This window comes from Leguminivora glycinivorella, chromosome 26 (assembly GCF_023078275.1).
Source record: "Leguminivora glycinivorella isolate SPB_JAAS2020 chromosome 26, LegGlyc_1.1, whole genome shotgun sequence".
Classification (NCBI taxonomy): Eukaryota; Metazoa; Arthropoda; class Insecta; order Lepidoptera; family Tortricidae; genus Leguminivora; species Leguminivora glycinivorella.
The window spans coordinates 7,417,754-7,437,446 of NC_062996.1; the positions used below are offsets into that span (position 1 = coordinate 7,417,754).

The 19,693-nt window shown below is 41.0% G+C and overlaps 2 protein-coding genes and 1 long non-coding RNA gene across 6 annotated transcripts; all 3 read right to left on the reverse strand.

Annotated features, from left to right (window-relative positions):
• Positions 1-1,697: 1,697 nt before the first annotated feature.
• On the reverse strand, positions 1,698-15,034 carry LOC125239955. Of its 3 annotated transcripts, XM_048147744.1 has the most exons (5): positions 14,587-15,034; positions 8,743-8,865; positions 8,120-8,223; positions 6,982-7,213; positions 1,698-2,404 (listed from the first exon to the last, which is right to left on the reverse strand). In XM_048147744.1, the coding sequence occupies exons 1-4, from the start codon at positions 14,801-14,803 to the stop codon at positions 6,983-6,985; spliced, it is 675 nt and encodes a 224-aa protein (XP_048003701.1). In that variant the 5' UTR covers positions 14,804-15,034; the 3' UTR covers positions 1,698-2,404; position 6,982. The 3 variants fall into 3 exon arrangements, with proteins under 3 accessions (XP_048003701.1, XP_048003703.1, XP_048003702.1); XM_048147746.1 differs by lacking the exon at positions 8,743-8,865; XM_048147745.1 differs by lacking the exon at positions 1,698-2,404 and having other exon boundaries at positions 6,981-7,213.
• LOC125239956 lies at positions 11,274-13,541 on the reverse strand. The gene is made up of 3 exons (XR_007178575.1): positions 13,259-13,541; positions 12,756-12,758; positions 11,274-11,453 (listed from the first exon to the last, which is right to left on the reverse strand). It is a non-coding gene; the product is annotated as an uncharacterized LOC125239956 (long non-coding RNA).
• A 386-nt stretch (positions 15,035-15,420) lies between the features above and the next one.
• LOC125239795 lies at positions 15,421-18,716 on the reverse strand. 2 transcript variants are annotated; one of them, XM_048147484.1, is made up of 3 exons: positions 18,081-18,716; positions 16,675-17,196; positions 15,421-15,666 (listed from the first exon to the last, which is right to left on the reverse strand). In XM_048147484.1, exons 1-2 carry the CDS (start codon positions 18,162-18,164, stop codon positions 16,732-16,734), a joined length of 549 nt encoding a protein of 182 aa, XP_048003441.1. In that variant the 5' UTR covers positions 18,165-18,716; the 3' UTR covers positions 15,421-15,666; positions 16,675-16,731. The 2 variants fall into 2 exon arrangements, with proteins under 2 accessions (XP_048003441.1, XP_048003440.1); XM_048147483.1 differs by having other exon boundaries at positions 16,675-18,716.
• Between the last annotated feature and the right edge of the window lie 977 nt (positions 18,717-19,693).

The window sequence follows — 19,693 nt, forward strand, 5'->3', positions numbered from 1 at the left end:
GGCCAAGAGCGTGTCGGGCCACGCTCAGTGTAGGGTTCCGTAGTTTTCCGTATTTTTCTCAAAAACTACTGAACCTATCAAGTTCAAAACAATTTTCCTAGAAAGTCTTTATAAAGTTCTACTTTTGTAATTTTTTTCATAATTTTTAAACATATGGTTCAAAAGTTAGAGGGGGGGGACGCACTTTTTTTTTCCTTTAGGAGCGATTATTTCCGAAAATATTAACATTATCAGAAAACGATCTTAGTAAACCCTTATTCATTTTAAAATACCTATCCAACAATATATCACACGTTGAGGTTGGAATGAAAAAAAAATATCAGCCCCTACTTTACATGTAGGGGGGGTACCCTAATAAAACATTTTTTTCCATTTTTTATTTTTGAACTTTGTTGGCGTGATTGATGTACATATTAGTACCAAATTTCAGCTTTCTAGTGCTTACGGTTACTGAGATTATCCGCGGACGGACAGACGGACAGACGGACGGACGGACGGACGGACGGACAGACAGACATGGCGAAACTATAAGGGTTCCTAGTCGACTACGGAACCCTAAAAATGGTAACGGAATGGGAAAAAACTTGGGAGACTTTTTTTCCTATTAGGAGTGAAAGAGCTCACGATTCTGAGTGGAAACCACATAAAAATTTCCAAATTCAAAAAAATTCGGGTGGACGTACTACTTTGACAAAAATAAAAATGTCCCAGATAACAGTTCTAATCAACATTCTACAATTAAAATGATTTATTAATAATGAAGAACTAACACGATAAGGTAGGCAAGCACGAATTCAAATTTGTGATTTTTGTGTTTATTGCCATCGCGCAGTCGGGGGCGGTGCCGCTCGGTCGCATCAGAAGTCCGAAACTAGAGAAATATAGAGAGCGCTCGATCGCGAGTAGCTACTTGCGCCGGCGGCGGCGGACGCGGTTGTGTACGACTGTACGTGCGCCACGCGCACGCACACAGGGCCTCTCTGTGGGTTCCACCCCCGTCAGCGCGACGGCGATAAAGACCTAAAAATCTCAAATTTGAATTCGTGCTTCGGTATCGTATCCTCTTAAGGGTTAATTCGCCTTCTGAATTTGTTATGAAAGTGCGTGCATTAGTGACGAACCGCTTAGTGGACGTCAGGCTTCACATATTGCTTTTCGTTTTACCAACAACGCCATTCATTCATAAGTTTCATTAACGATACCATGTGGTTACGGAGTGCACACGAGTTGAATACGGCTACGTAACCAGTCTAAAATGTGCCGTCCAGACGCGTAAGAAGATCATGGTTCCGGAAAGCGCCCTTACACTGGTTTTTTGAGCGTATGACTAGCCCGCACTCAAGTGGCTATTCTAATTATATCACGTACGTTATGCACAGTCACTCCATCTAGTGACGAGAGGTAATAATACTTAGACGACTCAATAACGTTCAATGCGAGTTTGCTGATGTTGTATTCAGTCGTGTAATAAATTTTAGATTCGAATTTTGAAAAATATTGCATTGAATTCGTGTTTTTGTAGATTTGTGTATTAAATTAATGATATTCTTAATGCATGAGACTAAAATAATACCTTTGAGACCTTTAAATTTATTGAATAAATAAGTCATAATGGCTAATCGTGGCACGTAGCGCCATCTATGATTTTAGTTTGACATTAATTATACGATGTTCCGGATGAGACCCCATGTCGGTGTGGTGATGTCACAAGCTGATGAAGCATCCCGTTCCCAAATGACAAGTGACTGACGGTGTAGGTACCCGCTTCAAGTGACCCTGCGTACGCAACGGGTGAGTGAACTTCCAGTCCTATCCTTTGTTATCGGTGACGTCAGTTGGATCTCGGTGTGGTGACGTCATAGCTGCTGAAGTATTCCATTCCCAAATGACAAGTGACTAACGGCGTAGGTACCCGCTTCAAGTGACCCTGCGTACGCAACGGGTGAGTGAACTTCCAGTCCTATCCTTTGTTATCGGTGACGTCAGTTGGATCTCGGTCTGGTGGCGTCATAGCTGCTGAAGTGTCCCGTTCCCAAATGACAAGTGACTGACGGTGTAGGTACCGGCTTCAGGTGACGTCACAGTGAGACGTCACGGTAAGTTTGAATTCTATATCCTATCCTTTGCTATTGATGACGTCACACATTGATGTCATCCTTTTAGGTGACGATACATAGCTCATCTGTGTGCGTAACCGAATGTACTAACGCTCACGGTAATATCTCTTTCGTAGCTATCTATCTCTATCGCTCTTGCGTATTGGCGCGACAGAGCCAGACTACATTTTTGCGGATTGCAGAAATGCCATTCGGGTACGGTGCCTGGTGACGTCACAAGCTTCTGGGGGCCGTCGACAAGTTTGAGCCATCGTGTTCACTCCCGATGCAGTAGTGTCCGTTCTTTCCTGCAATAAATTAAATACAAATTAAAAAAAAAACCGAGATCGATTTTTATCAAACATGGCTAAGAACACTCCCAAATAATTCAGCTTTCAAACAAGAAAAAAACAAATCTAAATCGGTTCAGAAGATACGATGCCACACACAAACAGACGGACACGTCAAACTTATAAGTACAACACCCCAAAGTTTTTGCTTCGCGGGTTGAAAACTGGCATAGAGATCGGTTGTATGGCGAGAACCCACTCGGGTTCTCCGGCGCCTCAGCAAAATTCTCAGGTCCCGCCAGGCGGGTTCTTGGCTGCAAAAGTGTCTACCTCACTTCTGCCAGCGCAGCCCCTCTCTATGCAGCACCCACAGCGGGTTCTCCGGCACCTGAGCAAAGTTCTCGAGCCCCGCTAGGCGGGTTCTTTGTTGCAAAAGTGTCTACCTCACTTCTGCCAGCGCAGCCCCTCTCTATGCAGCACCCGCACAGTGGGTTCTCCGGCACCTGAGCAAAATTCTCGAGTCCCGATAGGCGGGTTCTTGATTGCAAAAGTGTCTACCTCACTTCTGCCAGCGCAGCCCCTCTCTATGCAGCACCCGCACAGCGGGTTCTGTAACTAAACCGCCGCTCACCTTACTTATTTACTTACTTACTTGACTAACCAACAGTATGGATAACCTCCCTTTAAATATACCCCGTAAATTTGGCCTTCATCATCGTCTAGTGAGAGTATGTAGAACCCTTCGATGTGATCCGCGATAACCCAGATCCTTTAATGAGTAACGACTATATTTTGAATTCTAGTTATTTTTTAATTTGTAAATATAAATAACCTGTTGTCAGAGCATAATATAATTTAAAACGTTACAGAAATAGGAAGTTATAATAAGAATAATGATGTAATGTAAATATTTTGGTTTTTGAACTAGTTTATTGCAGCACTTAGAAAATGAATATTTAAAATATTTTTGTAATCATCCGCTACGCCTTATTAGTGGTCCCGGCTTGGGCAAGGGCTTGCGATACGGTATGGGACCCCTGACCTGACCAAACCACTTTATCAGGATCCTAAGCAAGTAAGCCTGAAGGGCTATCTATCTACGAACTAACCCTTTTTTTTTTTTGTTTCTTTTCCCTAGCTAAACCCCCTTTTCCCCAATACTGCTAATAGACCATAACTTCTCGATCTTTCTAATGTTTCAACGAAACACCGAGTAGTCGCTAACTTTTATAAGAACTAAGTAAGTCTACTAACTTTTTTAAGCTTTTGACTTTCCATCAGTGGACGGCGCTCGCATGCCACTGGACCCTATAACAAACAATCCTTTTATTCCAAAGACAGTTTGTTTCCCTAGCCAATTTGATAGAATTTACCTTGAATAACCAGTTAGCAACACTTAGCGTTCCGCAGCTACACCGAGAGATCAGAAATTGCTACCACAATTATTAATTACACTCAGATAAATTAAGTATTAAGAGATTTTATGAATTACCAGTTTACCACATATTTTAAGATAGTAAACACCACATTTAAAGTCCATTTAATCCATAGAAATACACGCCTATCAATTATACTTCAAGACCAATCGTAAAACAACCCTAATTTCATAGAAATAGTGTGTGACGTTACCCTAATCCTATCTATTTCCCTACTCTAGCATATCTGAACCACAGATCATCACTTACCATAGATCTTGAGTTCAGAATATGCACAAGTGTATCCCTACTAGAACTGTACAGTTCAGCCAGCGAAGCTGAGATAGGCAACCTATAGGCTTGTGTTCTGATCCCCCCCTCTGCGTCCGCAGACTAGGTAGCAGAGAGTAGACCGCCCTATCTGTGTATATATCCAGTATTCTAAGACACACTAACACCAGTCACCTGAGGAGACCCAGCTGCGATCAAAACTTTGTCGTTTAGGTATGGATCAATCACAACCGAAATCCCCCAGCAACCAGCACCATCGTGACCCAGAGCACCGAGTAAATAAATATATATAATACAAGACCTAGCCTCAATTACTGCTGACTTCAGTGAGCAAGGATTACTCCTAATGTCTTTCTTCAATCGCGAAAGTCCTCACTTCCATCTAGCAGCTGGACCTTGAGACCAGGGAGGAATGTTCGCCTTTTGTAAGTATAAAAAAAGACGCCAAGCCTCCTCAGACTTGGAACAAAAGACTCCTAATCGCTCCTTTTTGGCACCGTTAGGTAAGAAGCGCTTAGTCGGGCAAACTGTCTGCCCAAGCAATGACCTGGCTTAGTAAAATAGCAAAATAACCCCACAAAAAAAAACTAAATTCAATGTTACTAACACAACTCTTTGTAAAATCACATAAATAAACCGACAAGTGAAATTTCCTTTAATTACTATGATCTGGGCTTAACTTTACAAGAATCACTTCCTATAAAATCAAACACAGATGCTTTCCCAAATCTCAGCCATACATCGACCCAGTCTTTGTATTGCTTAATGACACTTAGGAAATCACAGCGTAGAAACTTCACTATACACGTTAAACTACAAATAACTCTACACTTAATTAAAATGTCACACTACACTATAAATAGAACACTAAAATAACCCCCAACTGACAGTAAAGCAATTCCACTACAAGCCTAAGTTCAACTGTACAAAGATATTGTCTTCGCACAACCAAACAGAGACACAATTTCAAAGTTTACAATCACTTAGAATATTTCCAAGTAAATACAAACAGAGAAACAATAGCAGAATAACTTCACTCACCAGTATAATACACGATAGCCAGGGACACTGTTAGTCTCGTTGATATTTGAAGAATGCCCTGCGACGGCTTGCCCCGACCCTTTTATAGTCTCAAATGGCGACGAATGGGCGACTGGCGACAAAAGGGGCGACTGGCGACAGATATGGCGACAAAAGGGGCGACTGGCGACAGATATGGCGACAAAAGGGGCGACTGGCGACAGATATGGCGACAAAATGGGCGACTGGCGACAGATATGGCGACAAAATGGGCGACTGGCGACAGATATGGCGACAAAAGGGGCGACTGGCGACAGATATGGCGACAAAAGGGGCGACTGGCGACAGATATGGCGACAAAATGGGCGACTGGCGACAGATATGGGCGACTGGCGACAGATAACAATGGATAGCCGCTAAATTACACTCATAAGTAAAAGGTCATAACTGTTTTGTTTACTAAGTCGTACGCCTTAGGCATTAACGTCCAAGACAGCTCAGCACGTACGTTTTTGCTTCTCAATAGTAACATCTGCATGACTGCACGTGTTTTAGAGTGAAATGGAAGTATCTTTTGTTGATTCCTATTATGTAATGAAACATTTTATATCGTGGTAAATATAAATATGCAAATATTACTTTATCAAAGGTTTTTAACCAGTTTTGTAAATCAAATTTGAGGCAAAATATCAGATTTCTTTCTAAATGTTACATTAAATATTGCATTCTAAATATTTTTCAGACAATATGTTTCAAAATTAATCATTGTCAACTTTCCTGACCTGTATTTGAAACCAAGATGCAATATTGGAACGCCACTCAGTTGACAACTGTCAGTGTCAGTATTCCGTCCATGTGAACGTAGCTTGTTGGTAAATAAACTTTCCCAACCTGTTTTGCATCAAATAATAGTGAATTTTATGTGAGATAAATATCTGGGCGACCGAGCTTCGCTCGGTTCTATTTTAATATATCACGTCTTTAGATAAAAAAAAAACTCTTATAAATACAAAAACAAAAAAAAAGACAAAAAACAAAAATTTAATTTCTGACCGGGATTCGAAACCCTGACACCTACGATCTATCTGCGTACATTAGACCGACCTCGTGCGACTGAGCTAAGCGGAATCGATGCGCGCGCGGCGAAATTAAGGACCATATTTTACGTTTACAAATGCGAAAGAAAAACTCATGAAAACTCGAAAATTCGCGTTTTCCGGGATCTAAGGCTACGCTAGATCGATTTTTCACCCCCGAAAACCCCCACAAAACAAATTTCAGCGAAATCGTTAGAGCGGTTTCCGAGATCGTCGGTATATATAAATAAATAAATAAATAAATAAATAAATAAATAAATAAATATACAAGAATTGCTCGTTTAATAGTATAAGATATGATAAGACATGCGGACAAGTACCACAGTGAATTACTTAAAATATCCAGTGAAATAACGTTGGATGAATGCTTTCCAAGGGTCGAGCAAAGAAGTCTCCAGTTGCCTTGACAATGTAAGTATTATTTAAGAAAAAAAAACAAGAACAAGACCACGAATCAAATGCTTGTTCTGTCACAGTTCTCCGGCACCTGAGCAAAATTCTCGAGTCCCGCCAGGCGGGTTCTTGATTGCAAAAGTGTCTACCTCACTTCTGCCAGCGCAGCCCCTCTCTATGCAGCACCCGCACAGCGGGTTCTCCGGCACCTGAGCAAAGTTCTCGAGCCCCGCCAGGCGGGTTCTTGATTGCAAAAGTGTCTACCTCACTTCTGCCAGCGCAGCCCCGCGCTATGCAGCACCCGCACAGCGGGTTCTCCGGCACCTGAGCAAAATTCTCGAGTCCCGCCAGGCGGGTTCTTGATTGCAAAAGTATCTACCTCACTTCTGCCAGCGCAGCCCCGCGCTATGCAGCACGCGCCGCACGGTGTCCACACTGGTGCCGAACAACATCGCGTAGTGATGCGTCGACTTGAACCCGTTCTCTCCAAACTCCTTGATCATGAGTTGCCGCTGCGAGTCGTCTATGAGGCTCGGTCTGCCGGATCTCCGCTGGTCGCGCAGGGATTTCTTCTGTTGGTAACGGTGGACCCAGAGGGATACCGTTTTCCTCTGTAATGCAGAATAGAAAGATTTTTTTACATCACGAACTGTTACAGCTATTCAAAAACAGATAGAATAAATATTGAGGACACCTTACACAGATCAACTTAGCCCCAAACTAAACAAAGCTTGTACTATGGGTGCTAAGCGACGATATACATACTTAAATAGATAAATACATACTTATATATTTACATAGAAAACATCCATGACTCAGGAACAAATATCTGTGCTCATCACACAAATAAATGCCTTTACCGGGATTCGAACACAGGACCGCGGCTCAGCAGGCAGGGTAGTGACGACCGGTCTGGCTCAGTCGGTAGTGACCGACTGAGCCAGACCGGTCGTCAAGAATAAATAAATATTGAGGACACCTTACACAGATCAACTTAGCCCCAAACTAAGCAAAGCTTGTACTATGGGTGCTAAGCGACGATATACATACTTAAATAGATAAATACATCCATACTAATATTATAAATGGGAAAGTGTGTGTGTCTGTTTGTTCGTCCGTCTTTCACGGCAAAACGGAGCGACGAATTGGCGTGATTTTTTTAGGTGGATATAGTTGAAGGGATGGAGAGTGACATAGGCTAGTTTTTGTCTCTTTCTAACGCGAGCGAAGACGCGGGAAAAGCTAGTACATAATAAATGTATTTATTAGTGTGAGAGACCCTTAAGAATAACATTCAAGTTAGTGTCAAGTGATTGACGGCACATGTCAAAACAAATAACATTAGAAATTGGTAAAGGTATGACACACATGTTCAGCAATTATTTTTATTTCTAATAACTCGATAACCGCAAGAGTTAAGACGCTAGTTTCTTAGAGAAATTAATTGTATTTGATGTAATGAATCTTCCCTTAAAGTTAACGGAATTCAATAAAAAAGGGTGTATAAAAATGCTTACATTTACGCCGGTCTCCCTCGCAATTTCAGACATATTCTTGCCTTGCTTACGCAAAGAAATTATTTTCGTCCTTTTGCTCAAGTCGATATTACACCGAGATGTCACTGTTGGTAAGAAAAAATATTTACAGCACAAAAAAATGTTACTTATAATAATAAAAAAGTCGTTTAAGGTACAGTGGGACAAATCTCGACCGGGGGGCAATTGTAACTAATCCATTTTTTCCATTATTACACTATGATGTTGAGTTCTACATGTATCCACTGAACACGCCTACCATATAGAACCGGTGGACACTCTATTTAATAATGCAAACATTGTAAAACATGGAAAAAATGGACCTGTTACATTTGTCCCCCAGTCGAGATTTGCCCCCTGTAGAGTCGGCCAAGAAACCGGTCTATCACTTTTGACAAAAGTTTCTGTGAGCTCTAACGATCGCTAAGGTTGACGTAAGTATCATATATAGAGAGAGCAATTGTCACTGACATAATATTATTGCAAGAGGAAATCGACCTTGTTGTCTCATGACGTTCAAACGAACCTCAACCGTAGGGTGGTAAACCACATTTTTGGTCGACTGTACCTAATATTTTTCAGTCAGGAACTAGTACAGTGCTTACTTGGGTATGTTTTTTTCTTGTCATTTTCACTCGTTTTACAATTGTTAAGTTTTCTTTTACTTCGTATTCTTCTTACAGATTTTGAGTCTGGTTGTGTCCTTTGGCCTTCAGATTGAGTTGTGTCTGTAAGTAAATGCACAGAAGTTATCATAAATAAGTAAGCCGTAAATATCTAGTGATTATGTATTTAAAAAAACTAAACTACATTTTAATAATTACAATCATAGATTTGATATTTGCCTGTCGCTTTTCGGTGAAGGAAGACATTGTGAGGAAAACAGACTAATCCAATAAGTTCTAGTTTACCCTTCGGGTAAAAACTAGTGCCTACGCCAAATCTTGGGATTAGTTGTCAAAGCGGACCCCAGGCTCCCATGAGCCGGCTAGCTGTGGCAAATGCCGGGATAACGCAAGGAGGATGATGACAACCATAGACGTTAAACTTCACTTATGTATAAGTATTTAACATACATAGAAAACATCCATAACTCAGGAACAAATATCTATGCTAAGCACACAAAGAAATGCCCGCGGGATTCGAACCCAGGACCGTGGCTTAGCAGGCCACTACACGCTGGGCCGACTGGTCATCAACTCAAATCAAATCAAAATACTTTTATTCTTAGATGTAGCCCCGTTTGGAAATTTCCTCATGTCATCGAACCCTTAGACTCCGCCCTAAAGTCTACCCTTTCATCAATTCTGAATATCAACATAGACAACCGCGCCTGGACCCAGGCCTCCTTGCCAATCCGTCATGGGGGACTGGGCATCAGGCAAGTGATCAGTGTTGCCCTACCGGCATTTTTGTCTTCGTTCCACAGCACTCAAGACCTAGCGAATAAAATTTTTTGCCCTTCTGCAGGAAATGACTGTACCACGACACTGAACGAAGCCAAAAATGCCTGGGCGCAAGCCTGCGTTAATACCTCATTTCCATGCGAAATGAAATCCCAAAAACAGTGGGACGAGCCGCTCTGTAGATCAACTTTAATATCGTTAATTGATAATGCCGAAAATCCGTCAGAGCGAGCTCGTCTCCTTGCAGTATCGGAGCCAGAGTCGGGGCTCTGGCTACATGCACTACCATCCCCTAACATTGGCACCCTTCTGACTAAAACAACTCTCACACTTGCCACCTGTCTGCGACTGGGAATAAAGACAAATGAATGTCACCAGTGTCGTTGCGGTGCCAGCGTTGATATGCTGGGCCACCACGGCCTCTCCTGTCAAAGGAGCGCTGGCCGCATCTCCCGCCACGCCTCCCTGAATGACGTCATACGTAGGGCGCTTGCTTCCGTCAGCGTGCCGGCCATCCTAGAGCCGAACGGTATCGCACGTGACGACGGCAAGCGACCTGACGGTATGACGCTCATTCCCTGGAGGCTGGGGAGGTCGCTGATATGGGACGCGACATGCGTTGATACGCTGGCGCCGTCCCACCTCCATGCGACCTCGTCTAATGCTGGAGCTGCGGCGACAACTGCAGAAGCAATCAAAAGGCGCAAATACTCCGCCCTTAGTGACGGGTATATATTTGCGCCTTTTGGAGTAGAAACTCTTGGGCCGTGGGGGCCAAGCGCTAAAAATATAATGAATGAAATATCGCAACGCCTGGTTGACGTATCCGGTGACCAGAGGGCTGGCAGCTACTTTGGCCAGCGAATAAGTCTGGCCATTCAAAAAGGCAACGCTGCCAGCCTACTGGGCACCATCACCTCCGAGGAGGATCTGGGGAGCATTTTCTATTTGTAAATATATATTAATTTGTGTAGTTTTAAGTTGTGTATAAGAATTATATTAAATTGTTTAGTTTAAGTTAGGTATATATAAGTCTTTGTTCTGTGTTTTTTTTTTTTAATATGTATCGGCATTGTAACTTTCGTTATGATGAAATAAATATACTCCAATCAAAATACTTAATTACTGAATAGCCGGGTCCACACAAAGCGAGGCATGTCCCGAGGAAATGTGCTCATGCGACAAATGTGTTATGTAGACACGCCTCAGCCAAGGCAGTACGTGTGTTTTGTTCGGCTATGCATCCTGCCTCAGCTGATTCACGTCTACATTATACATTCAACACGTGAGCACACAGATGTCATATATACCATCGATCAAGCAAACATAAGTAAGTAAGTAAATATTCTTTATTGCACCACAAGGATAACAGATTACAAATAGCAGACATTAAACATAGGTAGCAACAGGCGGTCTTATCGCTGTAAGCGATCTCTACCAGACAACCTTAGGGTATTTAAAAATATTTTAAGCGGGTTACTCACGTATTAAGTCGAGTTGAGAAAGGTTCTCGAAATTGAACCGAAACATGTCGAACGCTATATCGACTTAATACGTGAGTAACCCGCTTAAAATATTTTTAAATATGTATGAGTCTCACGGGAGTTTTATAGTTAAAACCTTAGGGTAGCAGGAAATAAAGAATAGACATTTTGAAAATGGTAGTGCAAGAAATAATTAAAGGAATAGGAAAATTACACATACACTAAGTTAAATAATTATGTACACCAATATTAAAAATAAAATATAAAAATAAATAAATAAAAATAAAATATCATGTACACAAACATACACATATAAGTATTAATACATACACAAATGCATACACACATACATACATACATAACATAACATACACAGCAGCAAATTAAGGCAGAGATAGGTAATGATTCTTTAGTAAAGTTTTGAAGCTTTCAAGTGTGTGTGTGGATTGAGTGAGCACCTTCCGAAAATAAAAAAAAAATATGCTGATCATTTAGTAAAAGTTCTAAAACAATTGTAAAACGAATCTCTGAATTTGTAAAAAGATAAATCAAAAGATACAGCCATTAACATGTGCTCACTCAGTTCTCACAAACTACCAACGAAAACAGTGAATATATTCATTTAACATATAATATTTATACACTAACATTTAGTAAAAAATAGGCCAACCTACCTCTATAAATATTAGATCACCTAGTGACGTATAAAATTTTTTACAAATAGTTTCTTATGCTCACTCAATCCACACACTTTTGAAAAGCCGAATTTTGATGAAAAACATAAGATTTAGACCGCTATTATATGTGTATAGTTTAGTAAAAGTGAAATGGGAATTTGTAAAATACAAAACGAACCACTAACGTGTCAGGTTTTTTTATAATAAATTTTTGTAAGTGCTCACTCAGTCCACACGTTTTGAGAAAGTTAAAAATGTAAATATCTTACGATTTGTAGCACCTAAGACACTCGAAAGTACTTCAACATTTAGTAAAAAGTTTTACTAAATATCCACCATCTAATATTTTATATTCGTTGTCTTGTTTTAAAGATATTCAGACATAACTTTTCTCATACAAATGTATCAAGTACGGTGACCACACTATGTCGGCTCCTGATTTTCCCCACCTTCCCATTGTCATATTGAGATTGGGGAGTTTCGTTCAATTTTGATAATAGTTTACCGGATTTGTAAGTGGGAGCGAGAAAAGAATAACTATTCCTCGCTCCCACTTACAAATCCGGTACGCTCATCTGTTAGCGCGATTAGATTACCAGGTTCTGGTTTCTTACTAGTGAAGTATTATATTCTTTGTTTCTTACCAATTATTATTCATGTCCTTTTTAATGCATGCATGTCGATATGGTTATTATCCTGACGTCGATAAAAATTACACAATACACATCATCACTAGGCCAAGAACATAACCTAAAAACAGTTTGCAGATGGAGAATTAATATGGTATTAGTTTAATATTATCAAAATTGAACGAACGAAACTCCCCAATCTCAATATGACAATGGGAAGGTGGGGAAAATCAGGAGCCGACATAGTGTGGTCACCCTACATGATACATTTGTATAAGAAAAATTATGTCTGAATATCTTGAAAACCAGACAACGAATATAAAATATTAGATGGTGGATATTTAGTAAAAATTTTTACTAAATGTTGAAGTACTTTCGAGTGTCTTAGGTGCTACAAATCGTAAGATATTTACATTTTTAACTTTCTCAAAACGTGTGGACTGAGTGAGCACTTACAAAAATTTATTATAAAAAACCTGACACGTTAGTGGTTCGTTTTGTATTTTACAAATTCCCATTTCACTTTTACTAAACTATACACATATAATAGCGGTCTAAATCTTATGTTTTTCATCAAAATTCGGCTTTTCAAAAGTGTGTGGATTGAGTGAGCATAAGAAACTATTTGTAATGTAATGCGCATCAGCTGCCTGTCTAAAACGAAATAATAATAATATTTATAGAGGTAGGTTGGCCTATTTTTTACTAAATGTTAGTATATAAATATTATATGTTAAATGAATATATTCACTGTTTTCGTTGGTAGTTTGTGAGAACTGAGTGAGCACATGTTAATGGCTGTATCTTTTGATTTATCTTTTTACAAATTCAGAGATTCGTTTTACAATTGTTTTAGAACTTTTACTAAATGATCAGCATATTTTTTTTTATTTTCGGAAGGTGCTCACTCAATCCACATACACACCAAGTGATTTAGCACACCTAATCTCTAACGGCAGGCCGTTCCACAGCCGAACCGCTCGAAACGTGAAGGAGTCATTGTAAAACTTTGTAGAGGAAGGAGGAGGAGCAAGTTGATATTTCCGTGAAGGTCTGACGGAGGACAGATAATTAAAACGCTCTTTAAGATAGGAAGGAGTAGAGGGGTTGAAAAGAATATTATAGAGAAGAGCTAAAATATGAGAATTACGGCGGAGACGAATAGGGAGCCACTTGAGCTGGGCGCGAAAGTTGGAAATGTGGTCAAATTTGCGCAGTTCAAATATGAATCTAATACAAAGGTTTTGAAGCCGTTCGAGTTTATTAAGCTGGTCCTCATTAAGATCTGGATAACAAGTGTCTGCATAGTCTAAAATTGGCATAAGAAGCGATTGTGATAGCGCAATTTTGGTCGCGATAGGCAAGAAGTTTTGTAACATATCTAGTAATCAAGTAATTTATTTGCTGTGTGGTCGGCTAATAACAATTACAATTTTATAGAACAACAATGCAAAAGTCCTGTTTTCATAAAAAAAATGTGTAAAAATAGAGAAATAAGTAAGGGAAGAGTTATAACTCCATACATCAGTAAATGCAAGTTATTTGTAGTGACATCTAGCGTCAATCACACGTCAATTAGAGTAAATTATCAGTACCACTACTCAACACTAGGTGTCAACAGTGTCTCGTCTGTCAAAAATTTAATATTATAACAGTTTACAACTTATCTTACAAGCAGGAATTGAAAACGGAATACTGATTAATACTATTGTAATATTAGCTAAAAATTGTTGAGCATTACACTTTTAGTTCGTCGCGACATCTATTGGCAAGTAGCAATATTTTTTTTTTTGCTTTGGCTTTTACTCCCTGCCAATTGCACAGGGTGAATTTGCCAATGTCAGTGTTGGCTGGCAAGTAGCATTGCTGATAATTTACGCTGTTTGACGCGTGATTGACACTAGATGTCACTACAAATAACTGATGTGTAGAGTTAAACAGCAATTCCCGTCAACTTTGTACAGTGCCACGTCAGCAAATTTTAATTAATCTTTTTTTGTTACCAACATTTAGTAATATAATTCGACTTTCGTAAGATATATACAGGATAATTGTTATAATTAAGAAAATATAGATACTAGAGAACCTTAATGACGAAATAAAACTTAATAAAATCTCAATTCATCAACAAAATCTTGGTAACAAAATAGGAATTAATAAAAACAAATTTAACTTTTCCCTTAATTTTTGTACAAAGTTGACGGGAATTGCTGTAAAACTCTTTCCTAACTTTCATCTATGGTAAAAATGTACCTGAACACACAAACTCCTCAGAATTAGAGAGCTCCGGGTAAATGTCCACCTCAATTTCCACCTTAATGTGTTCGGTGTCCGATAAAGGCTCTCTCTTGACATCCACATCCGCCTCGCATCTTGTCTCTAAGCTCGCGGCCTGCTCGTCTGAACACATATCAGCGGCCTCCTGAGGCTCTGATTTTACCCACACACTCTCTACACCCTCTACAGACATTGCTGGCTTAGTCAAAAAACTGATATACGCTGAATCCCTCTGTATGTAGATGGAAAATTCTAAATTCAAACTTTACTTGACTTGCTCTGATATTAACCACATTGTTGCTTTTGTTAAAGTGAAACTGAATGGTTATGTACTGCGGTTTCTATTCAGATAACTTGTGGAGTTTAAATGTATGTGGAAACAAATATAATTAAAGCATATCACAGAACCAAATACGTGCCAAATACAATCCAAGTTCCAACAATCACTTTCAGCTTTCATGACAGTGACATAAACTTTGACATTGACATGCGTAGAGCTGCTCAACAAATTCAGTATGGGTTCCGTATTTTCGATACAGACCCCTTATTACTTGTCAAATTCGTTATATGCACCTCATTATAGTAGTGATAAGAAGCACCGAAATCAAATAAATTCGTCAAGTCTCGTTTTTAGTTGTATTCTTTTTTTATGTATCTTGTTGTTACAATCTTCATTTTGAATTTAATGTAAATCGATCGATTTGATATAACATTGTTCTTCCGTAGTACAACCCTACAACTGTCATTTATGGGGTTACCGCGTTATAAATTATCTTAAAATTAGTTCTGAGCTCGGGAATAGATTGTCGCCACCCCTCTCCTAGCCGCCTACGGTACATTTACGAGTCCGTAAAGGAGAAGGATGGCAACTTATTTGTGTGTGTGTGGTCAATATATATACTGACCACCAAACAGAATGCATGGTATACATACCTGACATTTCTATAGATGATTCCTCATCCACGCTCACGCTGTCCCAACCTTCTCGGGGCCAGGTGAGCCTCTGATCTGCTTCGCTTGCTTTTATGTTACGGCGGCTGATTGTCACTCCGTGATCTGTGGGTTTTAAGTGCTCATGAATATGGTATTCTCCTAACAACCGTCCCTTAGAACATACATCATCGTCATACTACTCATACTAAGGATTGATCTTATTCAACCAGACAGGGTACACCAAATACATCTTCCTCGGACGCCTACACGCCCAAGTGGATAGTCGAGACGTACCGCCACACTACGGCACGTCTGTCTGGAGCTCGGCGGGTGTGAGGACGTGCTGAACTGTCAACACCCTCGTACCTATCATACCGACTCTTCTGGAGAACTCGTCTTCCAGGATTGATAACAGTGAGGGCCGTCGGCGTACCTCTCGACCCCCGGCGACCTCGACCCCCGGGCTGAGCCAGGTACGCCGCCGACGTGCCCCTCGACCCCCGGCGACCTCGACCCCCGGGCTGAGCCGAGCACGCCGTGGACTCGCACCTCACCCTCTGGCGATCTAGTCTTACCAGGATTGAGAACAGTGAGCCGTCGACGTACCTCTCGACCCCCGGCGACCTCGACCCCCGGGCTGAGCCAGGTACGCCGCCGACGTGCCCCTCGACCCCCGGCGACCTCGACCCCCGGGCTGAGCCGAGCACGCCGCGGTCTCACCATGATTGAGCATGCATGCTTATTCTAAGTGTGTCTACCTGTCACTTACCGGCACCTTTAGCGTGCCTTGTCTGCTTGCGCCTCTGGAGAACTAGTCTTCCAGGATTGAGTACCATACTTACTATTTAGATAAACAACTCGGCACCTAGTGGCACCTTTAGTGCGCCTTGTCTGTTACTAAGATAATCGAGGTAATAGCCTTTAGTTAGATATGGAAACAATTGTAAGAGATACCATTACACCACTGTGAGCCACCAAGTATAAATAAATACTTAGCTTTAGTCGTCTCTGCAATATCTGGATAGCACGTGGATCACTTCACTGTGTGTTACACTTTTAAGTACTGGCGCGTTTCTCGCGCCTCGTGGAATGTCTACGTGGCACGTAGTTTGACAACTTTGAGATACTTACTATGGCTCCACCCAGAGGGCGCCGCCAGTGTTGCCGCAGGGGAATATTCTTGGGGCTCTATAGTTTCGCGTTGGTCGCGACACTCCCCACTACAGGCAGCAAAACTGCGACTAAGTTGCTGGTCCACTCCTTAATCTTCTCAAGAGCACGAAGCGCCGCTGCTCTCTTAGGTCTGGACTCGTCGTGATGTTCAGCCGACGCGATGTTCTCTAGGTGGTGCGTTTCAGGATCAGTGTTCTCGCAGAACGTCATGTCTTTGACTGCGAGTGGGTCTGGTTCGGGTATGGATTTAGGCTCAGGCTCGTGTAACTGACTAGATGCAGGCTCTAATAAGACTGAATCAGACGGTATTTCTTCTGACTCGTTTAATTCTGTTAATTGATAAGATTTCTGCTCAGAAGTCTTAAGAACGTCGTTAGTGGATTCTTTCATCACGTCGTCCCTTCTTGTTGGATGTGGGACGTCAGGAACCTGTACAGATTCTTCTACGCTTTCTTCATGTGACGTTTGTTTACACTGTTCCTCTCCATCTTCGATCTCTAACGGGTAGAGATGCGCGATAGATCTTGTATATATTGTATCTCCTACTTGGACCGTGGCTACTCTACATAAACCATCGGCGCCTTCCTTTAAAGATACTATTTTCCCAACTTTCCAATTGATCCTATTCTTCGTGTCGCCTTTTAATTGCACTATCTGACCTATTTTTGGCGTTAATTTTGAAGTCACTCTAGGCTCCTTAGGATGATGGGAGTATCTTTCTCTCAAATTTAGGAGATACCTGTTCTCAAACATCTCTTTGAATTCTCGTAGAATGATGAGCGCTTTCTTCCAACCTTTAATTAGATTGTCTTTGGTTACTGTCCCATGTGACGTAATAGGATCCATGCTCGACGTTTCCATTACGATACATTTTCCCATGGTAAGAAAGTCTGAGGGTTTTAATACGTGGTCAGGTTCTGAATCCACGTAGGTTAAAGGTCTTGTGTTAAGTACTGCTTCTATTTCCTTAACTGTTGTTGCCAGCTGGCTGTCATTCAATAAGTGTTTTTGTAAGGTTTTCTTCATACAATTCTTGGTTAAGCCAATCAACCTTTCGTAAAATCCTCCATGCCATGGGGCTAATTGCGGTATGAATTTCCATTTAATCTCCTTTTCTATGCAATATGGGTCTTGAAGAATTTCAGAAAGTAACTTGTAATGAGCTGCGTTGTCAGATGTAATTAAGGTAGGCACGCCTCTCGCTGATATCATCCTTTTTAAGGCCAGAAGACCTTCTTCCGCTGTTAGATCCTTTACCACTTCCAGGTGAATGGCTCTTACCGCTAAACATGTATAAAGGCTAATCCATCTTTTACAACTGCCATTCCCGTTGTTAACTAGAAGTGGTCCCAGGTAGTCTGTTCCAACGTACGTAAAAGGAGAGCTGTAATTGACTCTCTCTTTAGGAAGAGCAGGGGTTTCTGGTAGTCTATAAGGTCCTCCATCATGTTTCATACATTCAGGGCATCCCTTTAATATCCGTTGGACTTTACTTCTTCCTTGAGGAATCCAATACATTTCTCTTATTTTATCAAGCGTGTGGCTGACACCTACATGTTTGTTCTCTTGATGAGTTTTCATTATAATTTCCTTCGTGAAATCTGACTCTTTTGGTATGAGTATAGGGTATCGTTTGTCGAACGACCAGTTTGCGTTTTTCATACGACCTTTGCATCTCAATAGGTCATCAATGTCCTTGAATACTCCTAAGTTTCGACTTAGATTGGTTTCTTTTCCTTCTACCTCTAGAGGAAAATATTTAGCTTGAATTTCTTTTAATTTATGAAGCTTGTCGTCTGTTGACTGATTATTTCCTATCACTTCATTTGGTGTTATAATTTCCTCCGTTTTCATCGGGTTGACATTAACAACTGGATCTTCTTTATCGACCATCTCTATGTCTTCTTGGAACCCAAGACCCTCCCCTGTCAGAAGAGAACTGGTTGGCTCACTGCCGGATGTGGTTGGCCATTTCTGTGGATCTTCTGTTATAAACTGCGGACCATATAGCCATTTCTCCTTATCCTCCTCTGCACGAAGGGGTCTTGTGCCTACATCTGCTGGGTTCAAGCTTGATGGTAGATATCTTATCTCCAGGTCTTTGTTTGTCTTGATTTCTTCTACTCGTCTGGCAACGAAGGGAGGAAGTAGTTTGTTAGACTTACACCATTCGATGACAATCTGACTATCGGTCCATAAGACTTGTCTTACTATTTTCTGTTGCAGAAACTTAAGGACGAACTTCATCAGTCTACAGCCTATCAGTACTCCCAGAAGTTCTAGACGGGGTATCTTGAGGTTATCTTGATCCTTGGTTGGTATCAGACGGGATTTACCCATGATAAAGCTTTTCTTCGAGCCACAGACTAGAAACACCGATGCTGCGTAGGCTTGTAGTGAAGCATCTGTGAAGCAGTGCAGTTGGTAATTCGCTTCCGTTGGTGTCTTCATGTAACATCTATCCACCGATACCTTTCCTATGACTTCTAGGTTCTGTCGGATGATGTTCCACTCTTCTGTTAGCTCGCTTGATAATGGTGAGTCCCAAGATACTCCGGCCTTCCAAAGTCCTTGCAGAAAAAGTTTAGCTGATAATGTATGAGGTGCCGCGTAACCGCACGGGTCATAAATTGATGCGATAGTCTTCAGTATTCCTCTTTTTGTGACTGCTTCCTCTTGGAGGTTGGGCTTCAGCTGGAGGGTGTCCTTTTTTATGTCCCACTCTAAGCCAAGTACTTTTATCTTGTTTTCTTTACATGTATCAGGGACCATCTTCATGAATTCTTCGGAGTTAGAACTCCAATCCCTGAGTGACATTGAAATATCTTGAAAAGATCCTTTTAAACTTTTGTAAAGCTCTATTGCTTCAGCTGTAGTACTACAGCCTGAAACAAAGTTGTCTACGTATATGTCATTCGCTTTCTGCCTGACATGCTGATCTTCTGCATTATTTAAATGTTCTTTAATAGTCGCATTC